The 24,388-nt window shown below is 34.6% G+C and overlaps 1 protein-coding gene across 2 annotated transcripts in view; it reads right to left on the bottom strand.

Annotated features, from left to right (window-relative positions):
- The window catches only part of FGFR1OP2 (FGFR1 oncogene partner 2), a 33,520-nt gene that overhangs the window by 3,420 nt on the left and 5,712 nt on the right, over positions 1-24,388 (bottom strand). Inside the window, exons 2-6 of one of the 2 annotated variants that reach the window (XM_045873726.3) lie at positions 9,319-9,467; positions 6,696-6,813; positions 5,016-5,158; positions 2,552-2,665; positions 21-134 (exon numbers count right to left, since the gene is read on the bottom strand). In XM_045873726.3, coding sequence (XP_045729682.1) covers positions 21-134; positions 2,552-2,665; positions 5,016-5,158; positions 6,696-6,813; positions 9,319-9,453 — 624 coding nt within the window. In that variant the 5' untranslated portion in view covers positions 9,454-9,467. The remainder of the gene's footprint in view (positions 1-20; positions 135-2,551; positions 2,666-5,015; positions 5,159-6,695; positions 6,814-9,318; positions 9,468-24,388) is intronic. The other variant, XM_045873727.3, reaches the window with a different exon arrangement.

Consider the following 24,388-nt stretch of genomic DNA (forward strand, 5'->3'; position numbering starts at 1 on the left):
ATTTGCAATTTAAAACTTACTTCAAGTTGAAATATTCGCTCCTGCTCCTTGCAACCCTGTTGTTCATCAATTTCAATGGCTTTCCTCATTACTGCTGCCATTTCCGTTATCTGATCAACATGTGCTTGTAATTCCTGAAAAAAAGAGATGGGAGTTGCAAATCAGTGAAATACTTTATTTTTATTTTGGATCCTCTCCTTTTTAAAAAGATCTGCATTGCCACTTAATATGAATGTAATATTCTTACATTGCCATTTAACATGGAGGTACTATATCAAACATATTTACAAGAAAGTTGACTGACCATGAATGTGCTTTTGAAATCAGACTTCTGTTAGGGCTACAAGTAAGGATAAGCAGCACAATATAACTAAACCCACTAGCAAGAAGAATACTCATATTTCATATTCCTCTCACCACAAATGATCAACACCTTTTCCTTTTTTATACCTACATATACTACTAATCAAAGTAATGCGGAAGACAAAAATTATTGACACATTCGATCTCTTTACCCCTAACATCTTCATGATTTACAAATCTTTTCTGTATTATCTGTGCCTAAAAACTGATCTCAATCTAACCTAGAAACTTTTCCAGATTATAATCTTCTTTGAGAGCAGGAACTGTATCTTGTTTCTGTTTGCCTGTGTCTGGTACATAATGGATAATAAATATTGAATAAAATGAACAGACATCTGCTTTTGAGTATTAAAATATTAAATGTCCTTCTTTGCAAACTGTTCAAAGTATCACTTAGGTATAAAATAGCCACATTTATTTGGTGCAGCAGGTAGCATAAATTTCTTCCAATCTCATGCTATTATTCTGTTTTGCACACCTATATGATATGCCACGCACCTGCGAGGCAATAGGAATCTGAAACCTATCAAGACATGTTCCCTGATTTCAAGGAGCTTAGAGTCAAGTGAAAGAGACAGACACGAGGTTTAAAAATCAACAGAAACTTGAGAATAATCATTTTTTCAACAAACAGCTTCTAAGACCATTATTCACTGGCAGTTGAGGGTGATTTTATTATATTAAGGTCAAACTTCAAAAGCTAAAACTTCCCCAATAACCCTGTCTCTTAAATAACTGTATATATCTGATTTGTATAAAGGGTTTGGAGAGGACCTCCAAAACCCACAAAACTAGTAAATTGTGGAAGAATGGAGAACAAACAGTATCTTTAGCAAGCCACACATTTAGTATGTTCTAACCAACAAAAATGCAGGTCCTTAGGTTATTTTAATGGGGACACCTATACAATGCTAGCATGCAGAAAGGCAAAACAAAAGGACTACCCAATATGATGCTATATAAATGTCAATTAAAATTAAACACCTTTTAAAAAGTTAATTCAGTCCCTGAGTTGCACTATTGACACTTGGAAGTGCTCAATAGCCACATGGTGCTGAACAGCACAGATAACCTTTCCATCATTTCAGGAAGTGCTAGTGGACAGTCCTGGATTAGATTATGGTAGCAAGAATAATTATCAAGACAAACATCTGTCATATTCTGAAACAGTATTTTAAAAATGATTAATATCCTTCCCTCTGGAAAGGGAGCATGATGTTTAAAAGCAAGTACAGTACAGACAATGGCAGCAACAGACTGAGGATGATAAATAAAAATCCTGAATACCAACATTTTCTTCAGTTTATCATTTAGTGTCCTTTTATGGTAAAAGGCTGTACAGGAAGCAAGTAATTCTTTGCTTTTAAAATGGAAGAAAATGAGATTCCACTAATTTTTTCAGGACAGTCTATTCTAATTAAATCATGAGAAAAAAACACCCCAAGACTTCAAACAGAATAATATTTTTATAGGCCTAGTTTATGGATGGTTCATTTATTATAATAAAATCTTTAGGAAAGTATCATAGGTCTTTTAATGAACACAAGAGGCCAAGAGCTGTGCTTTCAAAACTGTCTGAAAGGCAAGAAGTGTCAGTAATATAATCCTTGAACTTTCTTGAAATGCCTTTCATTTTTAACTTTTGTTTAGGGTTATTTCAAATTTGCTCAATAAAGACCTGCCACAATAATAATAATAATAATAAAGACAATATAGCATATATACATATAGTATAAAACCTAAACAAAGCATTTTTAGGTTGTTGAGAACTTTAAAGAACTACAAACTATGAAAAATCTGAATTAAAACTGTTCCTTTAATTAGTTCAAAATTTTTATGAAATCAGATTAAAATGACTTCCAAGAAAACACTTTGATGTCCACAAAGTTGACAGCTGTTTATAAAATTTTGTAGCAACAAAATGAATATCTGGCTTGAACAACCTTTAAAGCCTGCCATTATCTAACAGGCTGGGTATGATACAATACACAGAGAATTAATGACAGATTTAAAGTTTCTACACTGAATATTTTTGCATGGCTATCAAAAGCACAGCATATTTTTTTAAAGCAATTTCACTTATTTGCTGATTTAAACTGGCAGGAAAATTCAATGTCAAAGAGTGTTTTAAATGGACCTCCCCCCCTTCCATCCACACCCCAAAAGTTGACTGTTTTATTTAGTGTACATTCTGATTTGCTTCCAAGTGCCTCCTCTCCAGTCCATGTTGAGATGCTTCAAAGATGTGTCGAGATGCATCAAGGAAGAATCCTTCGGAGCTGTTACGATGTACCATGTCAATCTGTAGTATAGAGTCATTATAATGTTAATACGGATATCATCCGTAATTTAAAAACTGAATGAGTGTTAGTTCATGCGTGTTAGCCAACTGTTTGAAATGTTTGTTTTTTTAAGATTTCCAAAAAGGCATCTGTTCAAAAATAATGTAAAAATGAGTATTTGCGATCTGTATTTGGACAAAAATGAGTTCTTCTCAAACTTTTTATTGATTTTTCAATCTGTGCTCAAAAACTTCTAAGTGAGGGTGAAATTCTGTACTACAGTGGTCTCAAAATGATCTCTTATGCCAAAATGCTGTTATGTGTAACTCCGCTTGTTACCCCTAAATGTGTTATAAAATTTTTTTGTGTTTAGGCTCATCAGAGTGTCAATACCTAAACACGTCCTGGAATCTCGTATTTTTTCACCTTTATCTACAAGTTTCTCTGCTCACCCACTTCTGCTTGTTGACCCTTCCCCCGCTCAATAATTAATAATTCAAGGTTAGATTTAAATGGATTTGTCTTTCTTTCTTGACACGTTCCCAGATTCTCCTCAGGAGAACTAATCTTGCTTCCACTAGTATTCCTCTATTAAATCATATCTCTATTTTAGGATTCATCACATCCTACCTTATATGTTTGTATCTCCCTTTACACTATAAGCTCTTATGGCAAAGTAATGGAAATTATTTATTCATCTTATTATTAATAATAACTAAGCCAGTGCAAGTGTTAATAAATGTTTCTTTAATTGAGTTGAAGTGTCTCCTTTTTGGGAAAAATCAAAATCACAAACATTAATATGTATTAGTTGGAATTAACAACAAGTAACTGAACAGTCATTTTATGGAAGGATCAGCACTTAGATGAATTCAATCTACATAATAAAGGATGGTTTACAGCTATCTTAAGAAATGTTTAACTTTGCTAAATGTGTTCTAATGTGTTCTAGAAAATATTTGCTTTTGGCATAGCTGCTACCAGATGGAACTAGCAACCTGCAGTATCTTATGCTAAACATTTTTTGGTAGAGCAATCTCTTTAGATCTTAACAAATTTATTTCTTAGGTTTTAAACATAAAGGCCTTTTGGAATTTCTCAAGATTATATTTTACCAATAATTTAAGTTAATTTAAGTCAATTCATCTTTGTACCTTTAAAAGAAACACTCAAGTTATACATTTAAATTTATATGTTTTTATAATGATCTCATTAATGATAGATAAATTTATATTCAAAAGATTGCCACTTAAATATCCAAGGTTATTCCTTTTGGTTAGAAGATGAATAGTATAGTTAGATAACATTAACCCATATTTATTAATTTATTATTATACAATTGACACAAGAGGTATCTATTACTAATTCTCTTAATATGCAAACTTGTCACACAAAGATCTATTTACTAGGTATTTAATTTTAATAGAATAATTAATAATTTAAAAATACCTACAAGCACCAAGATGGAAGAATTATTTTAAGGACTCTAAAATGTGTTTCAGTAATTGAGAGATAAAAACATGTCTTAAAACAGTATTTCTTAAATAATGTTAGTTTTAACTCATAATAGTTAGCTCACCATTATCCAATACAGGTAATAGCTAGAAACACAATATTCTAATACTTTTATTCACATCAGCAGTTAAAATTCAGCTTAAAATATAAATAGGAAAGGATTATTAGACTTGTCTTCATAGCACTTGCTAATGAACATAGGGACATACACAAAGAAAACAGACACAGGGAGGTCAATAAGTAAAATGAACAGAGGGAAAAACACTAATTTCTAACCAGTTCAGCTCTGTCTCTAAAAATGGTGTTAAGTGATATGTGACTGGGGGTTGGGGGTGGGGTCAAATCTTAATATGTTGGCTCTTTTCCTCCCTGCCCCCTATGGTTTTTCCATCATAATCAGTATTGTTTATAGTCTGGATTAATTAGCCTCATTCAGAAAACAGTCTTAAGGAAAACAAATCTACCTTTAGCTGGTTTCAGATTTCTGAAAAAGTTTTTCAGCATTTCAATTTTTGTTTTTGCAACAAATGTCAACACACAAATTAGAGGAAATATTTCTTAAAAGCAGATAACCTTATAAAATAATTTCGAATTGAATATACTTACCTTTACTTCCCAAATAAAGTTTATTTTTGAAAATATGTTAAAGCTACTAGGGAACAATAGGAGTTAAGAGAGTAAATCAAACAAAATATGTAAAAAGAAATGACAAAAATAAGGAAAAGCACAAAATGTCAGAAAGATGAAATATTCAATATCATGTTAGATACCTGTGATTTAAAAAAAAAAATCTCAACACAAGTTAACCAATTGTGTTTCTTTTTCATTTTCAGTTATACTTATAAAATGGATTACCTTGGAGTGCTGTTCTTTTAACTTCGTTATTATAGCCGGATCATCTTTTTTGCTAGCCATTAGCAGTCTAAACATTTGCTCTCGATACTTGCTCATTATAAGTTCCAAGGCAGACTGATGTTCTTCCAGGGATGTACGCAATTCTATCAAGAATCACAAGAATAACAGTATATTTTACTCAAACTTGAGTTAAAGATGTACAAAATATTCTCTTCCCCACTGTATTTACCAAAAAAAAGATGGTGTTTCAAAAAGAAAACGTGTAAAAACCTTGACATAAAGAAAGCAAGCACACCAAATGGAGTCCTTTATTAGTTTTTTAAATGACCATTTAAAACTCAGTTTTAAAGAATCATTTCAACAAACATTTACTGAATAATAATTAAGTACCAGATAATGCTCTATATTAAGAATACCCAAAAGGCCATGGAGCTCAGAGTATAGTGGAGAAAGCAAATGCATAAATAATTATAATACAATGTGTAAAGTACAGCATAGAGCTCTACCCAAATATATATAAACAAAGTCTGTGAGGAGAAACTGGTGAAAGTTTCACATTATTGAGATGAACTTGCATTCCTTAAGTTGAAAAATAAAGGAAAGGGCATTCTACACAGGGAGGCATGAAAGCGGATGTTGTATTCAGGAACTAGTTCAGGACAGCAAGAACAAAGGTTTCATGGAGAAGAGCGGTATGGGAAGAAGACAGAGAAAAAGGCCTTGAGTTGATTTTGAAAGCTCTGGATAAGGAAATAAGTATACAATGAAGGTTCTAAAGCAAAAACATAACATGATTAGATATATGTTTGAAAAATGAATCTGATGCCTGTTTTGGAGACAGACTGAAGGGGGGGGAAAGAGACTAAAATAATAGAGGCCAATTAGGGCCTCCTATCAGTTCAAGAGACTATGAACACCAAAGCAAGAGACCAAAGCAGTGGTTCTGCAGAGAAGGAAAGTGAGTTACTTCATAGGTAACAACAATGGCCCAAACTGAATATTTTTTTTTTTTATTTTTTTTTTTAAAGATTTTATTTATTTATTTGAGAGAGAGAGAATGAGAGACAGAGAGCATGAGAGGGAGGAGGGTCAGAGGGAGAAGCAGACTCCCTGCCGAGCAGGGAGCCCGATGCGGGACTCGATCCCGGGACTCCAGGATCATGACCTGAGCTGAAGGCAGTCGCTTAACCAACTGAGCCACCCAGGCACCCCGCACAAACTGAATATTGAGGGTAAGAATCTAGGATGACTCCATGCAAGGTAGACATTCGTATGTAGGAAAGGATAATGATTAATACATATGATTTGGGCATATGGATCAGAAATGAGAATACCAAAAAGGAAATTTAGTTGGCCATTTCCCCATTTTTGAAAATATTAAGAGTCCAATTGTATATTACAGCTCTTTTAACTAAATTCAATTTTAACTAAAATCCAATGAACCCTTCAAAAGGGTATATTTTATGGTATGTGAAATACATCTCAAATGTGTAATAAAAGAACATGTGCCAAAGAAATGAAAAAATATTTTTTTAAAATAAATTTGAATCTAACTTTAAAGCCCACTCCTTTATTCTCAAAGCATTCTGATGAGCCACTTAGTAACATAATTCATTATAATTTCCTGGTTCTTAACTTTAGTTGTCAAACTCCTTTGTGTTTTAAGACTATATCTCTTACCTTTGTTCTCTTGTTGCAGTTCTCTGATTTGTCTGTTTTCTTGCTGGATTCCCATAACTAATGTGGACCGTGGCCGATGCCTTGCAACTTCATTAAGTTCTTGAATTTCTTCCTGATACTAATGAAAAGATCAAAAAAGAACATGTGGGGAGCAAATATTTGAAAGTATATATCTCAGATATATATCTGATAAGGGTCTAATATCCAGAATACATAAAGAATTCTTACAACTCTCAATAACAATAATAATAATCCTAATTTAATAATAATACATTAAAAATGGGCAAACAAAGTAAGTTCTGGGGAATCTAATGTACAGCATGGTGACTATAGTTAATAACACTGTGTTATATGCTTAGAAGTTAGTAAGAGTAGATCTTAAATGTTTTCATCACATACACATGGTAATTATGTGAGGTGATGCAGGTGTTAACTACTGTGGTAATCATTTTGCAATATATATGTGTATCAAATCATCTTGCACACCTTAAGCTTACACAATGTTATATGTCAATTCTATCTCAATAGAGCTGGAAAAAAGTGGGCAAGGGATCTGAAGAGACATTTCTCTAGAGAAGGTATACAAATGGCCAATAAGCACATAAAAAGATGTTTAATATTACTAGTCATTAGGGAAATGCAATTCAATACAATAGTAAGATACCACTTCATAACTACTAGGATGATCTTTTTTTTTTTTAAGGATTTTATTTATTTATTTGACAGAGAGAGACACAGTGAAAGAGGAAACACAAGCAGGGGGAGTGGGAGAGGGAGAAGCAGGCTTCCCGCCGAGCAGGGAGCCTGATGTGGGGCTTGATCCCAGGACCCTGGGATCATGACCTGAGCTGAAGGCAGATGCTTAACGACTGAGCCACTCAGGCGCCCCTAGGATGCTCTTAATCAAAGAGTCAAATAACAAGTGTTGGACAGATTGTAGAGAAATTGTACTGTTGATTGGAATGTAAAATGGTGTAGCTGCTTTGGAAAATAGTTTGGCAGATCCTCAAAAATTTAAACACAGAGCTATTATATGACCCATTCATTCGACCCCCAGGTATATACCTAAAATAACTGAAAATATATGTCTACACAGAAACTTGTACACTAATATTCATAGCAGTATTATTTATAATAGCCCCCAAAAAGAAACAATCCAAACGTCTATCAACTGATGGATAGACACAATGCACTATAACCTTATGATGGAATATTATTCAGCAATAAAAAGGAATAAAAAACTTATGCTACAACATGGATGAATCTCAAAAAAATTACATTAAAAAACCAATTACAAAAAGCCACATATTGTATGATTCCATTCATATGAAATGTCCCGAAGAGACAAATCCACAGAGACAGAAAGATTAGTGGCTAGGGGCTGAGGGAAGGGAGAACTAGGGAACAGCTGCTAGTGGAAGCGAGCTCTTGGGGTGATGAGACTGTACCAGAATTAGATAGTGAGTATGGCTGCACAACCTGTGAATGTACTAAAATCCAATGAACTATGCCCTTCAAGAGGGTTAATTTTATGGGTATTGTGAATTATAGCTCAATAACAATAGTAAAAAAGAACATGTGCAAAAGAAATGAAAAAAACTATAAATAAATGTGAGTCTAACTTTAAAACTGTACTCCTTCATTTTCAAGGCATTTTGATGTGCCGTTTAGTAATGTATTCATTATAACATTTCTGGTTCTTTAATTGTCAAACTCCTTTGTTTTTACAACTCAGCACCAGATATATGTTCCTTGGAATGCATGAGTCAAGCTGGACAGTTAGGGAGATATGTAATCTGTTTAGGGCAACAAAACAAGTAAACTTTCTCCATTATTTCCAGTAGCTTTGTTAAAAGCAGTATCCCAGGGTTGCTTCTTTTTACAAGATGGATGAGTTTCACAAGAGTAGGCTATGAATATACATTTCCCCCAACTGATTTCCATCGTAATATAAAAAATTGTATAATTCTCTTTGAGTTGAAAATTTTGTCAATAAGGAGGCTTTAAAATGGTAGCTAAACTCCATAGACCACTGGAAAGTTCTTTTTTGCAAGTTCTTTTATAAGAAAATTCTTACACGTATTATAAGGATAATAAGTGAAGCCCTTTTCATTTCTTCTTTAACTGGTAGCATTAAGTGAAAATTAAGGTAGGAAGTACAGTATAAACCAGATATTGCTTTATATCATTTTCGAAAACTACTTTGTTGTTAAATAACATCACCTAAGTACTTTTATAAAGAAAAATATAAACATTTCTACATTATAAAAATATGAGACAGAGCAAAATATGTCACTATTAGTAAAAGATATTATTTGGTCTTTGTCAAATATCTCTGAACCTAATATATTCATATATTTTCTAAACTCCAATGTGCAACTTTGTCAGAAAAACAAGTAATCAAATATACAGTTTTTAGAATATACATACATATATATATATATTACCTGGACATGACAAAATTATAGGATAGTCTAAAGTAAAATTAAAACCTACAAGTCAAACTACTTTTAAGTTTTATAGAACATTAAAAAAAAAACTATTAAGCAGACGTTTATGATTCAAGCAATACATAAATGTCTGCTTTTTTCAAAATGGAATCAACAAGAAAGAAAAATCAAACCTGCTTCATTGCTTCTACTCGCTTATTGAGAGCTGTGGTTTGCTCAATCAGAGATTCTGCTGCATCGTCATGATCTCTCAATCTTTCAACAAGAGCTTTAGCATCAGCAAGTGCCTTCTCAATTGTGCAACTCATTTCTAAAGGAATACCTATAAAATTAAAATCAAGACTCAAAACAAAGCCAGTATATCGTCTTACTATTTTAGTTTCATGTTAACATACATATGCTTAAGCTACATTTGTTACAGGATTGTTCACTGCGCAGAAAAAACATGTAAGAACACTTGTGGTTTTGCTTCTTTTAGGATGGCACAAGCCTGAAAGTGAATTTATAATATCAAAAAAATTAGAGCATATATAAATGATTTGCAGACATAATCAGAGTGTATTTAAAATACCCTGAATTTATGGTGGGGGAAAAAAGTACAGATCAAGTGAATACATTTTATATTATATAAAAATTGTGCTCTTCAGGAGATCACTCCCTTATCTTGTTATTTGTGAAAAAGGTCACTTTATTAGTCCGTATTCTGTGGTCCATGATTGTGAGTTGCTAACTATGAGATCCTTCCTAGCCTCTGCTTGGTCGGGTGACCTGAGATACCATTTACAACACACACTTATTGACCAGCCAAACTGGTCTCTATGTGTCATGCTATGTCAAAGTGTCCTTCTTTTGGAGGAACTACATCTTATATGAAGTACTATAATCCTAACTCTTGCACTTCCTTAGTAAATGGTTAAAAAAATATGACTTAGAACACCAGCCATTATGGGAAATTTTTGATACGTTAAAATCAATAAATAATGTGTTTAAGAGGAGCTCAAAAAATTAGGAGACAAAATATGAAACATTCAATAGTTAGCTTCTTTCTTCCCTAGTATGCAGAGACCTCAAAACAAAATCGTAATTTAAAAATAATCTCTCTCAAAGACTTTAACCTTCTGAAATTTACCATCTTTGAATTTTTCTCTTAGTTTTACCTTACCTTCTATATGAGCCATCCTTTCTTCAGGGCTTTCTCAAAAAGTAAAGTCACACGGTAAAATTACTAGGCCAGAAGCCAGGTCTACAGCAGTTAAATTAAAACTCTGGTATGGATCCAAGCTAAGGGCTATAATTAAGGATTTCATCAACTGTAGGAAGACAAATTTGCTACAGAATGCAAGATTGTTAGATTCTACTGTACTAGTTCAAACCTGAATAAGAGGATTTAATCAGAATTAAAATGAAAAACTGCCAATTTAGAAAATACTCAATATATGACATTTCCAGAGAGCTTTAAGAATTAAAAAAAAGCTGGAAATTAATACAATTTCTGGCTCTCCAGATAAAACCACCAAAAGATTTGTCTTCTAAGATTTGAGAGATTCAGAAAAAGGTACTTGAAAAAATGATAAGCAAAGGGGTCATTAAAGTTACAACTGTCCCATACTGGCTAAAACACAAAAGGACAACTATCCATTATCTGTTCAAGATGCTGCTCCGAGGAAGACATTGGCAAACAACGTCCTGTCCTTTCTCTAAACTTCCAAGGAGAATTACTTAAAATTATAGATGGATAACAATACAGATTTCTTATTCATATGGGAGCCAGCATATCTCCCATTAACCCCACTAGTATGAAACACCAGATCCTTCAGAATAGAATTTTGAAGTTATTTAAAGCCCCCTCACCAAAAAGAAACAAAAACAACAACAACAAAAAAAACAAAACTGGGAGGGGGAAGTGGGGGCAAACTGACTTGTAATGAGTAAAAAAAAAAAAAAAAAAAATTTGGGCGCCTGGGTGGCTCAGTCGTTAAGTGTCTGCCTTCAGCTAGGGTCATGATCCCAGGGTCCTGGGATCAAGTCCCGCATCAGGCTCCCTGCTCGGCGGGAAGCCTGCTTCTCCCTCTCCCACTCCCCCTGCTTGTGTTCCCTCTCTTGCTGTGTCTCTGTCATTAAATAAATAAAATCTTAAAAAAAAAATTAAAAACAAGACATATTTGTCTTACAGTAAAGATAATTGGATGGAGCAGATGGTCAAAGAAAATAGTAACAAAAAAAAAACTGAAAGTCTAGAGAAAATTGTAAAAGACTTTAGAGACATAAAGTTTATCTTGGCTTAACAGAACAACTCAAGGGCTAAGAACCTCTAACAATCCCAGGTTCCAACCTGTGAATAATATTATTGGGACTACTATCTGAAAAATACTCCTTTATGCTCTGTAACACAACATCTACAAATATAATACACAGGATCTGTTTCCAAACAGAATACACTAAGGCTCCTACATACGATTAGATGATAGGTGATGTAGACATTAAAAAAACCATACTGTGTATGATTCAATAAGTTCCCCCCCCCTTGCGCTCCCAAAAAAAAGGGGAGAAGAAAAAAAACTGAGCTCCTAGATTCCTCTGGGCAAAAGAAGCCACAGAGACTGACAGATTAATTGGAAGAGAGCCCTGAATCTAGATGGAGTCTTCCTAGGTAATCATAAATCTTTTTTTTTTTTAATCTCTTTTTAAAATACAAAAAAGTTATGCTGTGTTCTGGGGATATTAACTTCACAACATGGCACCAGAGTCACTGCCTATTAAATCCTATGCCTTAATTGAGGAGCTAAGATAGCCTTCTTCCCTCAGAGCAATCACAGGGCTTTGATTAAAACATCTTCCTAACTTACACTAGGTCTTTTTTTTTTTTTTTTTAAAGATTTTATTTATTTTTTGACAGAGAGAGACAGTGAGAGAGGGAACACAAGCAGGGGGGATGGGAGAGGGAGAAGCAGGCTTCCCGCTGCAGGGAAGCCGATGCAGGGCTCAACCACAGGACCCTGGGATCATGACCTGAGCCAAAGCAGATGCTTAACAGACAGAGCCACCCAGGCTCCCCTACACTAGGTCATTAAACCTAATGTTGCCATGTCACAAATCCCTATTGGTAAAGGAAAACCACTCTATGTTTTCTACTAGCTGAATAATTATGAAATATTGTTACTTTCTCCTTTTCATATTACCATCCACTAGTAACACTCTTACTCCAATAACCAGCTCACTGAATGAAAATCTCATGACTGTGTTTCCATTCCATAAATCAAGAAATGTCCAAGCCCCAAACAAAACTTTTGAATTCTCTAGGCACAAATCTTGACTTTACTGCTTGTTAATAGGTTTTATAATAGCACAAAAAGTGACAATACCAGACTTGATATACAATAGGTACTTCAGTCACTCTGATAAAACTAATTTTCTTACTGGAAGCCAAACTGATCAAATGACTTAACTGTAGCTGTCTAAAATAGAGCAACTTGCTTTAAAAAAAAAAAAAAAAAAAGTGAATTTATATTCTAATACCTGGATCATTTTTGGGATAATTCACTTCTTTGAAATACTGCAAAAAAAAAAAAAGTTCCTCAGATATCCCTTAATAAACAATGAATACATTAACTATTTAATGGCTTGATACTACCTAAAATAACAGACACACACAATTAACATACAAGCTAGGATGCTATGTATGTACTAGTATACATAGTATAATTATGGAACTACCTTATGCTATAAACAGATTTCTTTGACTCAAAGTCCTTATGCAAGGGCCTCACATAAAACAAAATCATAAATCTATGGAGAAGTTCAAAGATTCCATCATAGACATGCAAAATCTGGCCTGACAAATTCCAAAAAGAAACATGGGATGATCAAGTTGTAAAATCCATGAGGATAAGAGCAGCCACAATCAGAATGGTGACTCGATAGCACCAGATGAAACCTCAAATGGACACTAGAAACTCTAGGAAACATCACATTCCAGTAGGAAAAAAATTTGGCCACAATATTAGAAACACTGATGGGAAAATTTTTTGGATAGCAGGGGATATGGCCCAGTGCATGTTTTATTTGCAAATAAATTAATGTGGAAAAATTTAAAAGATGAAGTGAGGACTAAAACCATTCCTAAAGAATTTTTTGAACATCTTCCAGTGGATTTTATAGGGCTGTCTCTCTATGCTCTAGCAATACATAACATTCCTTAATATACTAGTATGTTTATATTATGAATGGGTTGAAAAAGTCCCCTGTTAAAAAGCCATAATAATGGCAATAGTTAAAATACTACTATAGTTTGTACTTCCCACCAACGACATTCTAACTTCTCAATCAAGTATTATGGAAATGTATTTAACTGGCACAGTTATTTATGAATTTAAATTATGCAGCACTCTCTCTTCCTCAGAAATCTTCCTGTCTTCATCATTCCCAGTCTTCAGTAAAACTCAAACAGGATAAATCCAAGAAGGTCTAAACTCAGACACACCATAATCAAATTTCTGAAAACTAAACAGAAAGAAAAATTCTTAAAAACAGAAAGAGACAAATGACACTTATGGAGAACCAACAATTTGAAGGACAGTCAGAAGCCAAACTGATTCAAATTGAAAGCAAAACACTTAAAATGCAGAAAGAACAAACTGTCACCCCAGAATTCTATATCCAGCAAAAATACCCTTTATATATGAAGGTGAAATAAAAATCATTCTCAGAAGAAAAAGAATTCATTCCTAACAGATTTGTTCTAAAAGAATTTCTTTTTTTTTTTTAATATTTTATTTATTTATTTGAGAGAGAGAATGAGATAGAGAGAGAGAGCATGAGAGGGGGGAGGGTCAGAGGGAGAAGCAGACTCCCTGCCGAGCAGGGAGCCCGATGCGGGACTCGATCCCGGGACTCCAGGATCATGACCTGAGCCGAAGGCAGTCGCTTAACCAACTGAGCCACCCAGGCGCCCAAGAATTTCTTCAAAGAGAAGCAAAATGGTATCAGAAGGAAACTCAGAGCATTAGGAATAAAGGAAGAGTAACATAAATAAATAGGCAAATATCATAAACTATTCTTGAATGCTTTAAAATGTCTGATGTTTGAAAACAAGAACTATAACTTCTATCTGATTGAATTTTCAGTTTATGTATATGTAATATATAACTATGATATAAAGGTGGAAAGATAAATGGACCTATATAGTGATAACATTTTAACATGTCACCTGAAATTATTAAATGTCAACTGCAAATAAAATTGTTTTATGTATGTGTGTATATATAGAGAAACCCCTAAAGAACCTGTACAGAGGTAAGTCAAAACCACAATAGATCAATTAAAATAAAGTAAAAAGTGTTCAATAACCCAAAAGAACAAAAAGGGGGAAATAAAGGAACAAAATATTGAAGGAACAAATTACACGATGTTGGACCTTAATTCAAACATATTAGTAATTACACTAAATGTAAATGTTCTAAACACACTAACTAAAAGATATATTATCAGAATGAATTAAAAAACAGAACCTAGGGAGGGGCTAAGATGGTAGAGTAGGAGGATCTTCAGCTTACCCTGTCCCACAGACACACCAAGACAACAGTCACATCTGTACAACTAACTCTGAAAACGACCCGAAGACTGGCAGAACACACCTTCCACAGTTAATGGCAGAGATGAGGCCACATTAGAAAAGGTAGGAGAGATAGAGACTCATTGGGAACCAAACCCCTGGTGAGACAAACCACAAATGGGAGGGATACCATTAGCACAGAGAATCAAGAGTATCAGACCCCACCCCAGACACTGCAGGCACCTCAGGCCCTGGGGACTTGCACTCTGAAGACAAATCCCAATAACATCTGGCTATGGAAACCAATGGGGTTTAACTTCTGGAGTTTTTAAAAATCAGTGGGGCTTAACTCTGGGGACTTTAAAAATCAGTGGGCTTAACAAAAGAGGTGGGAGGCAATAGGAAACTGAGTCCCTGCCCTTAAAGAGCTAGCATAACAAATAATTTGGGCACAGAAGCAGCAGTTTGAAAAATGCCTGGGGTATATGTGAAGGATATTTATTTACTAGTCTCAGAACATATGCTGGAGAAGCAGGGATCTTCAGGAGATTTGTCTAAGAAAAAAGTGATGGTGGGGGCCATTCCTCTCACCCTCCCCTAGCCTAGATAGCTGGACACCTGCAGGAACTAGCACTAACACTCTCCACACTTGCTAGCACTGCATGCCCTGCCCCCACATTCCCGTCACCTGCCTGTTCCAACCCACCCACCTTGGTAGGCATCCCTCCAAAGAGGCTCTTGCTCTTCCACATCCTGCAAGCAGCCCTGGCAGGGAATGGTGCCATTCCAAAGAAACTCCTGCCTTGGGGAGGAGGCAGATAATCCTACATACCAGCTTGCCCACAGTTCCAGGAGCCAAATCTTTTAGTAGACTGTGCAGGAAAAATGCTCTGCCATATGGTGTGCCTGCAGCTGCAGCCAGAAGCAGGCTATAGATACTTACTCTGACTGCCAGTTCTGGCCCTCAACAAAACCCTCTGTGGGCTCTACAGGGAGAAAGCCCTTCCTTTCAATGTACCAAAGAGAGGCTAATTGCAGACAGCTAGCCTAACTGCTGACCTTGCCCACCTCTCAGCCAACCACAATCTCACAGAGGCTCCTCAACAACTCGGACTAAACCCTGCTCAGTGCACCCACAGCAGGCAAAGCAGGTTACTGCAGCCAACTAGGCTGAAGGCAAACATGGCTCAGCCACAACAGGAGGGCACATACAGCCCACACAGGAGCCACTGCTGGAATACCTGATCCTGGTGACCAGGGGACACTGTTATAGGGCACCACAGAACTCTTCGGCATAAGGTCATGAAGATACTCACTAAACTTGAGAAAAAAGTGAATGAACTCATGAGAACTTCAACAAAGAGAAAATATAAAACAGAACCAGCAAGAAATGAGGAACACAATAACTGAAACAAACAACACACTAGAGGGAATCAACAGAGGATCAGGAGAGGCGGAAGAATGGGTCAGCAATCTGGAAGACAGGGTAATGGAGAGCAACCAAGCTGAACATCAAAAAGAAAAAAGAATTAAAAATGAGATTAAATTAAGGGAACTCTGACACCATCAAGCATAATAACCTCTGCAATATAGAGATCCCAAAAGGAAAAAAAAAGGGGGGGGGGACAGAAAACCTATTTGAAAAACTAATAGCTGAACACTTCCCTAAGTGGAGAAGGAAACAGACATCTAGATCCAGGAAGCACTGAGAAGCCCCAACAAGATTAGCTCAAGGAGGTGTACACAAAGACACATAATGATTAAAATGGCTAAAAGTAGCTAAAAGTAATGATAGAGAATTTTAAAAGCAGCAAAAGAAAAGAAAGCAATTACATATAAGGGAAACCCTATAGGGCTATCAGCTAATTTTTCAGCAGAAACTTTGCAGGCCAGAAGAAAGTGGCATGATATATTCAAAATGCTAAAAGGAGAAACTAGCGAAGTTATCATTGAGAATAGAAAGAAAGGTAAAGTTTCCCAAAGAAAGTTCAAGGAATTAATCACCACTAAACTAGCTTTACAAGGTATGCTAAAGGGAATTCTTTGAGTGGAAAGAAAAGACCCTTATGAAAAGCAAAAAAATCACAGGTAAAAACAAATCTATAATAAAGGTAGTAAATAAATCACTTATAAAGAAAGTATGGAAAAAAAAAGAAAGTATGGAGGTTAAAACACAATATTAGTAAAATCAATTATGTCTACAAAAATTCAGGGATACACAAAATAAAAAGATGTAAAATATGACATCATATACATAAAATGTGGAGGGGGAAGTACCAATTTAGTGCTTTTAGAATGTGTTTAAATTTAAGCAACTACCACCTTAATACAGACTGCTATCCATATAAGTTATTATATATGAACCTAATGGTAACCACAAATCAAAAACCTATTAATACACACAAAAAATAAAGAGAAAAGAATCCAAGCATAACACTAAAGAAAGCCATCAAACCACAAGGGATGAGAGCAAGGAACAGAGAAGAACTACAAAAATAACTAGAAAACAATTAACAAAATGGCAATAAGCAAATACCTATCAATAACTTTAAATATAAATAAACTGCTCCAATAAAAAATATAAATAAACTTTAAATATAAATAAACTGCTCCAATAAAAAAAAACAGGATAACTCAATGGATAAAAAAACAAGACCCATCTAAATGCTGCCTAAAAGAGACTCACTTCAGACTTAAAGACTTGTACAGACTGAAAAGACTTGAAAAACATATACCATGAAAATGGAAGGGAAAAAAAAAAAAAAGCCAGGGTGGCAATACTTTTAACAGACAAAATAGACTTTATTTTTTTTTTTTTTAAAGATTTTTAAGTAATCTCTAAACGTGGCTTGACCTTACAACCCTGAGATCAAGAGTCTCATGTTCTACCAACTGAGCCAGGCAGGTGCCCCAGACACAACAGACTTTAAAGCATAGATTGTAGCAAGAGACAAAGAAAAGCATTTCATAACAATAAAGGGATCAATCCATCAAGCGGATATAACAATTATAAGTATCTATGTATCCAACATAGGAGCACCCAAATACATAAAACAATTATTAACAGACATAAAGGGAGAAATGAACAGTAATACAATAACAGTAGGGGACTTTAACACCCCACTTATATCAATGGATAAATCATCTAGAGAGAAAATCAACAAGGAGGGCGCCTGGGTGGCTCAGTCTGTTAAGTGTCTGCCTTCGGCTCAGGTCATGATCTCAGGGTCCTGGGACGGAGCCCCACGTCAGGCTCCCTGCTCAGCGTGGAGCCTGCCTCTCCCTCTCCCTATGCCCCTCCCTCTGCTTGTGCTCCCTCTCTCTCAAATAAAAAAATTAAAAAACAAAAAAACAAAAAACAAGGAAACAATGGCTTTGCACGACATATTAGATGAGATGAACCTAACAGATATATAGAACACTACATCTCAAAACAGCACAATACGCATTCAAGTGCACATACAACATTCTCCAGTACAGATCACATATTAAGTGGTAAAACAAGTCTCAATGTATTTAAAAAGATTGAAATCATACCAAGCATCTTTTCCAAGCACAACAGTGTATGAAACTAGAAAAAATCTGGAAAGAACACAAATACGTGGGGGTTAAACAACATACTACTAATAAATGGGTCAACCAAGAAATCAAAGAAGAAATTAAAAAATACATGGGAGACAAATGAAAATGAAAACACAATGGTTCAAAATATTTGGGATGAAGCAAAAGCAGTTCTAAGAGGAAAATTTATAGTTACACAGGCCTACCTAAGAAACAAGAAAAATCTCAAACAACCTAACTTTACACCTAAAAGAAAAAGAACACCGAAAGCAAGCAGAAGGAAGGAAATAATAAAGATTAGATCAGACATAAGTGAAAATAAAGGCTAAGAAAACAATAGAGAAGATCAAGGAAACCAGGAACTGATTCCTTGAAAAGATCAACAAAGCTGATAAAGCTTTAGCCAGACTGATTAAGAAAAGAAGAGGACTCAAATAAATAAAATCAGAAATGAAGGAGGAGAAATAACAAACACCACCACAGACATACAAAGGCTTATAAGAGAAAATCAGGAAAAATCATATGCCAACAAATTGGACAAGCTAGAAGAAATGGATAAATTTCTGGAAACATAGATTCGTCCAAAACTGAACCAGGGAGAAATAGATAATTTGAACAGAGCAATTATTAGTAATGAAATTGAATCAGTAATCAAAAAATTCCCAACAAACAGAAGTCCAGAACCAGAAGGCTCCACAGGTGAATTTACCAAACATTATGCCAGAAGAGTTAATACCTGTTCTTAAACTATTCAAAAAAAAGAAAGGACGGAAATCTTCCAAATTTATTCAACGAGGCCAGCATTACCCTGATACCAAAACCAAAGACACCACACACACAAAAAGAAAACTACAGGTCAATATTTCCGTTGAACATAGATGCGAAAACCCTCAATAAAATATTAGCAAACCACATTCAACAATACATTAAAAAAAAAATCAACACGATCAAGTAGAATTTATTCCAAGGATGCAAGGGTGGTTTGATATTTGCAAATCAATCAATGTGATACATCACATTAATAAGAGAAAGGATAAAAACCATATGGTCATCTCAATAGATGCAGAAAAAGCATTTGACAAAATACAACATCTATGCGTGATATAAAGTGTAAACAAAGTAATTTTAGAGAGAATATGCCTCAACATAATAAAGTACATATATGAAAAACCCACAGCTAACATACTCAATGATGAAAAACCAAAAGCTTTTCCTCTACTATCAGGAACAAGACAAGGATATCCACTCTCACCACTTTTATTCAACACAGTACAAGAAGCTCTAGATGCAACAATCAGATGAGAAAAAGAAAGAAAAAGCATCCAAATTGGTAAGGAAGAAGTAAAACTGTTCACTATGCACAGATGACATGACACTATACATAGAAAACCCTAATGACACCACCAAAAAACTATCAGAATAAATGAATTCAGTAAAAGTTGCAGGACAGAATATTAATATGTAGAAATCTGTTGCATTACTATACATTGATAATGGGGTAGCAGAAAGAGAAATTAAAATAATCCCATTTACAATTGCACTAAGAATAATAAAATTCCTAAGAATAAACTTAACCAAGGAGGTGAAAGACCTATACTCTCTAAACTATAAAACACTGATGAAAGAAATTTAAGATGACACAAATGAAAAGATATTCCATGCTTATGGATTGGAAGAATTAATATCATTAAAATGTCCATACTACCTATAGCAATCTACAGATTCAGTGCAACCCCTATCAAAATACTAACAGCATTTGTCACAGAACTAGAATAAATCTACAATTTGCACAGAACCACAAAAGACACTGACTAGCCAAAGCAATTGTGAAAAAGAAGAACAAAGTAGGAGGTATCAAAATCCCAGATTTTAAGATGTAGTACAGAGCTGTAATAATCAAAACACTATGGTATGGCACAAAAAAAAGACACAGAGATCAACAGAACAAAATAGAGAGCCCAGAAACAAACCCATTATTTATATGATCAAGTAGTCTATGGCAAAGGGGGCAAGAATAGAGAATGGGGAAAAGAATGTCTATTCAATAAATGGTGCTGGGAAAACTGGAAAGCTATATACAAAAGAATGAAACTGGACCATTTTCTTACAGCATACATAAAAATAAAATGGATTAATTTCTTAAAGTGAGACCTGAAACCATAAAACTCCTAGAAGAAAACACAGGCAGTAATCTCACATCAGCCACAGCAACATTTTTCTAGATTGGTCTCTTCTGAGAATGTAAACAAAAGGAAAATTAAGCTATTAGGATTACACCAAACTAAAAAGCTTTTGCACGGTGAAGGAAACCATCAACAAAACAAAAAACCAACCCACTGAATGGGAGAAGATATTTGTAAATGATATATCTGATAGGGGGTTAATATATCCAATATATAAAGAACTAACACAACTCAACACCAAAAAATGGCAGAGGACCCGAATAGACACTTCTCCAAAGAACATACACAGATGGTCAAACAGACCCATAAAAAAGTGTTCAACACCACTAATCATCAGGGCAACGCAAATCAAAGCCACAAGGAGGTATCACTTGACACGTGCCCCAATGGCTAGAATAAAAAAAGACAAGAAATAACAAATGTTGGCAAGAATATGGAGGAAAAGGAAGCCTCATGCACTGTTGGTGGGATTATAAATTGGTGCAGCCACTGTAGAAAACAGTCTAGAGGTTCCTCAAAAAACTAAAAATAGAACTACCACATGATCCAGTAATCCCACTACTGGGTATTTACCTAAAGAAAACAAAAACACTAATTTTTGTAATATGTTTTACACTATGTTTATAATAGCCAGGATATGGAAGAACCTAAGTGTCCATCAATAGAAGAATGGATAAAGAAGATGTGGTGTATACATAGAATGGAATAGTACTCAGCCATAAGAATGAGATCTTGCCATTTGTGACAACATGGGTGGACATACAGAATATTATGCTAAGTGAAATAAATCAGAGAATGATAAACACCATATGATTTCACTTACATGTGGAATCTAAAAAAACAAAAGAAACAAACAAGCAAAACAAAACCAACCAAAAAACTAGACTTCAAATACTGAGAACCGGTGGTTGCCAGGGGATGGCGGGTTGGGTGGGGGATGGGTAAAACAGATAAAGAGGATTAAGAGGTACAAGCTTCCAATTATAAAAGAAATAAGTCACAAAGATGAAAAGTATAGCATAGGGAATACAGTCAATAATGTTGTAATAATATATGGTGACAGATGGTGACTACACTTTTCATAGTAAGCAATGAGTAATGTATGGAACTGCTGAATCAATATGCCGTACACCTGAAACTAATAACATTGTAAGTTAATTGTAATTCAATAAAAAGAAGAAAAAGAGAAGAGCATAGAATAGAAATTAAAAAAAAATAAAACATGATCCACCTATAAATAATCTATATGAAACTCACTTCAAATATGACATAGGTAGGTTAAAAGTAAAAGGATGGAAAAACATATAGTATACAGACACTAATCAAAATAAAGTCAGGGTGTTAATATGCATGGGAAAAGATGCTCAACATGATTAGCTTTCAAAACCACAATGAGATGCTTCACACCCACTAGGACAGCTATTAACAAGACAGATAATAAGAATTGGTTAGAATATGGAGAATTTCTTTTTTCAGTAATTGACAGAATCTGTACACAGAAAATCAACAAGGATACAGAAGGCATGAACAAACCACATCGAGGTGGATTGAATTACTATCAACAACAGCAGAATACACATTATTTTTAAGTGCAGATAGGACATTCACTAGGATAGATCTTATCCTAGGTAACAAAACAGACCTTAACAAATTTAAAGAATTGCAATCATACAAATTATGTCCTGTGACCATAATGAAATTAAAATAGGTAACAGAGAGATAAATTCTTCAAACATTTGGAAATTAAGAAACACATAAGTAATCCAGAAGTAAAAAAAAAAAAAAAAAAGTTTTGGAAATCAGAGAATATTTTCATCTAAATAAACATGAAAATACAAGATATCTAAATTTTGTTATGCATATATAGCAGTCCTTTGAAAATTTGTAGCATTAAATTCTTTTATTAGAAAATTAAAAAGATCTCAAATCAGTTACCTAAGCCTCAAACTTATGAAACGAGGAAAAGAGCAAATAAACTCCAAAGTAAATAGAAAGAAGGAAATAATAAAAGAGCAGAAATCAATGAAACTGAGAACAAGAAAGCAACAGAGAAAAACCAATGAAACCAAAACCTAATTCTTTGAAAAAGCAAATGAAGTGGATAAACCTCCAGCAAAACTGACCAAGAGGAAAAAAATTAAAGAGAGAAGATACAAATTACCGATGTCAGGATTGAAAGAAGGGATATCACTTCAGAATCCTAACTCATTAAAAGAATAAGTGAATACAATAATAAATTTCATACACACGAATTGGATAATTTGGATGAAATGGACTAATTCTCTAAAAACCACAAACTACATAGTCACACAAGAGGAAATAATTATTAATAGTCCTATAACCATTAGGTATAGTAATTATAGTTATAATTACTAATATCCTATAACTATTCCATAATAGTCCTATAACTATTAAAGAAATTAAATTTGTAGTTAAAAATCTTCCACAAAAAATCCCTATTTGGATGATTTCAATGGCAAATTCTACCAAACATATAAAAAAGAAATACCAATCTTGTACAACCTCTTTGAGAAAAGAGAAGAAAATACTTCCAAACTCATAAAATGATACCAGCATTACTCTAAAACCAAAACCAGACACATTCCAGAGAGACACAGAACCATAATCCAGTATCCCTCATAAACATAAACGTAAAAATCCTCAAGAAAATATTAGCAACTCAAATTCAGCAACATATAGAAAGAATAATACACCATGACCAAGTAGGGTTTATCCCAGAACTCAAGGCTGTTTCTATATTTAAATATCAATCAGTGTAATCCACCATAAACAACAACAACAAACACTTCATCATACTAACTGGTGCATTTAAAAAAAAAATAATAACCCAACAATATCCTTTCATAAAAAAAATTATCTGCAAACAGAAGGGGACTGCCTCGAAGTGAGAAAGGGCATCTTCAATATAGCCAACATCATACTTAAGTGAAAGACTGTATTCAAAAAATGAAATTTTGGGGTATAAATCTAACAAAACATATGTAGGATATGCACACTGATAACTACAAAATGCTAATGAAAGAAACCAAAGAGGGTCTAAATAAATGGAGACACACCGTGTTCATAAATTGGAAGACTCAACATAGTAGGGATGACAATCTTCCACAACTCTTCTATAGACTTACTGCAACTTCCAATCAAAATCACAGCAGGCCTTGTTGTAGAAATTGACAAGCTAATTCTAAGATTTCTACGAAAATGCAAAGAGGGGTGCCTGGGTGGCTCAGGTCATGATCTCGGGGTCCTGGGATCGAGCCCCGCATCGGGCTCCCTGCTCAGCAGGAAGCCTGCTTCTCCCTCTCCCACTCCCCCTGCTTGTGTTCCCTCTCTCGCTCTCTCTGTCAAATAAATAAATAAAATCTTAAAAAAAAAAAAAAAAAGAAAAGAAAAGAAAGAAAATGCAAAGAGACTAGATAGCCAAAAGAATTTTGAAAACAAAGTTGGAGAAGTCACACCACCAAATTTTAGGACTTATTATAAAGTTACAGCAATCAAGACAGCATGGTATTGGCAGAGACAGAAGAGAATAGAGGTCAGAAATAAGCCCACAGAAACATGGTCAACTGTTTTTTGAAAAAGGTGCACAGACACTTCACAGGGGAAAGGACAGTTTTTTTTTTGTTGTTGTTTTAAGATTTTTTATTATTCATTTGAAAGAGAGAGAGAGAGGCAGAGGGAAAGGGAGAAGCAGACTCCTCGCTGAGTGGGGAGCCCAACTCGACTCAGGGCTCCATCCCAGGACCCAGAGATCATGACCTGAGCCCAAGGCAGAAGCTTAACCATCTGAGCCACCCAGGGGCCCCAGAAAGGACAGTCTTGTCAACAAATGGTTACGTGCCAAATAACTAACCCCAACATAATTCTTACACTTTATACAAAAATTAACTCGAAGTGGACCATAGATCTAAATTCAAAATGAAAAGTGGA

This window comes from Mirounga angustirostris, unplaced genomic scaffold (assembly GCF_029215605.1).
Source record: "Mirounga angustirostris isolate CCGP_5_RB_7025 unplaced genomic scaffold, mMirAng1.0.hap1 SCAF_5, whole genome shotgun sequence".
NCBI lineage: Eukaryota > Metazoa > Chordata > Mammalia > Carnivora > Phocidae > Mirounga > Mirounga angustirostris.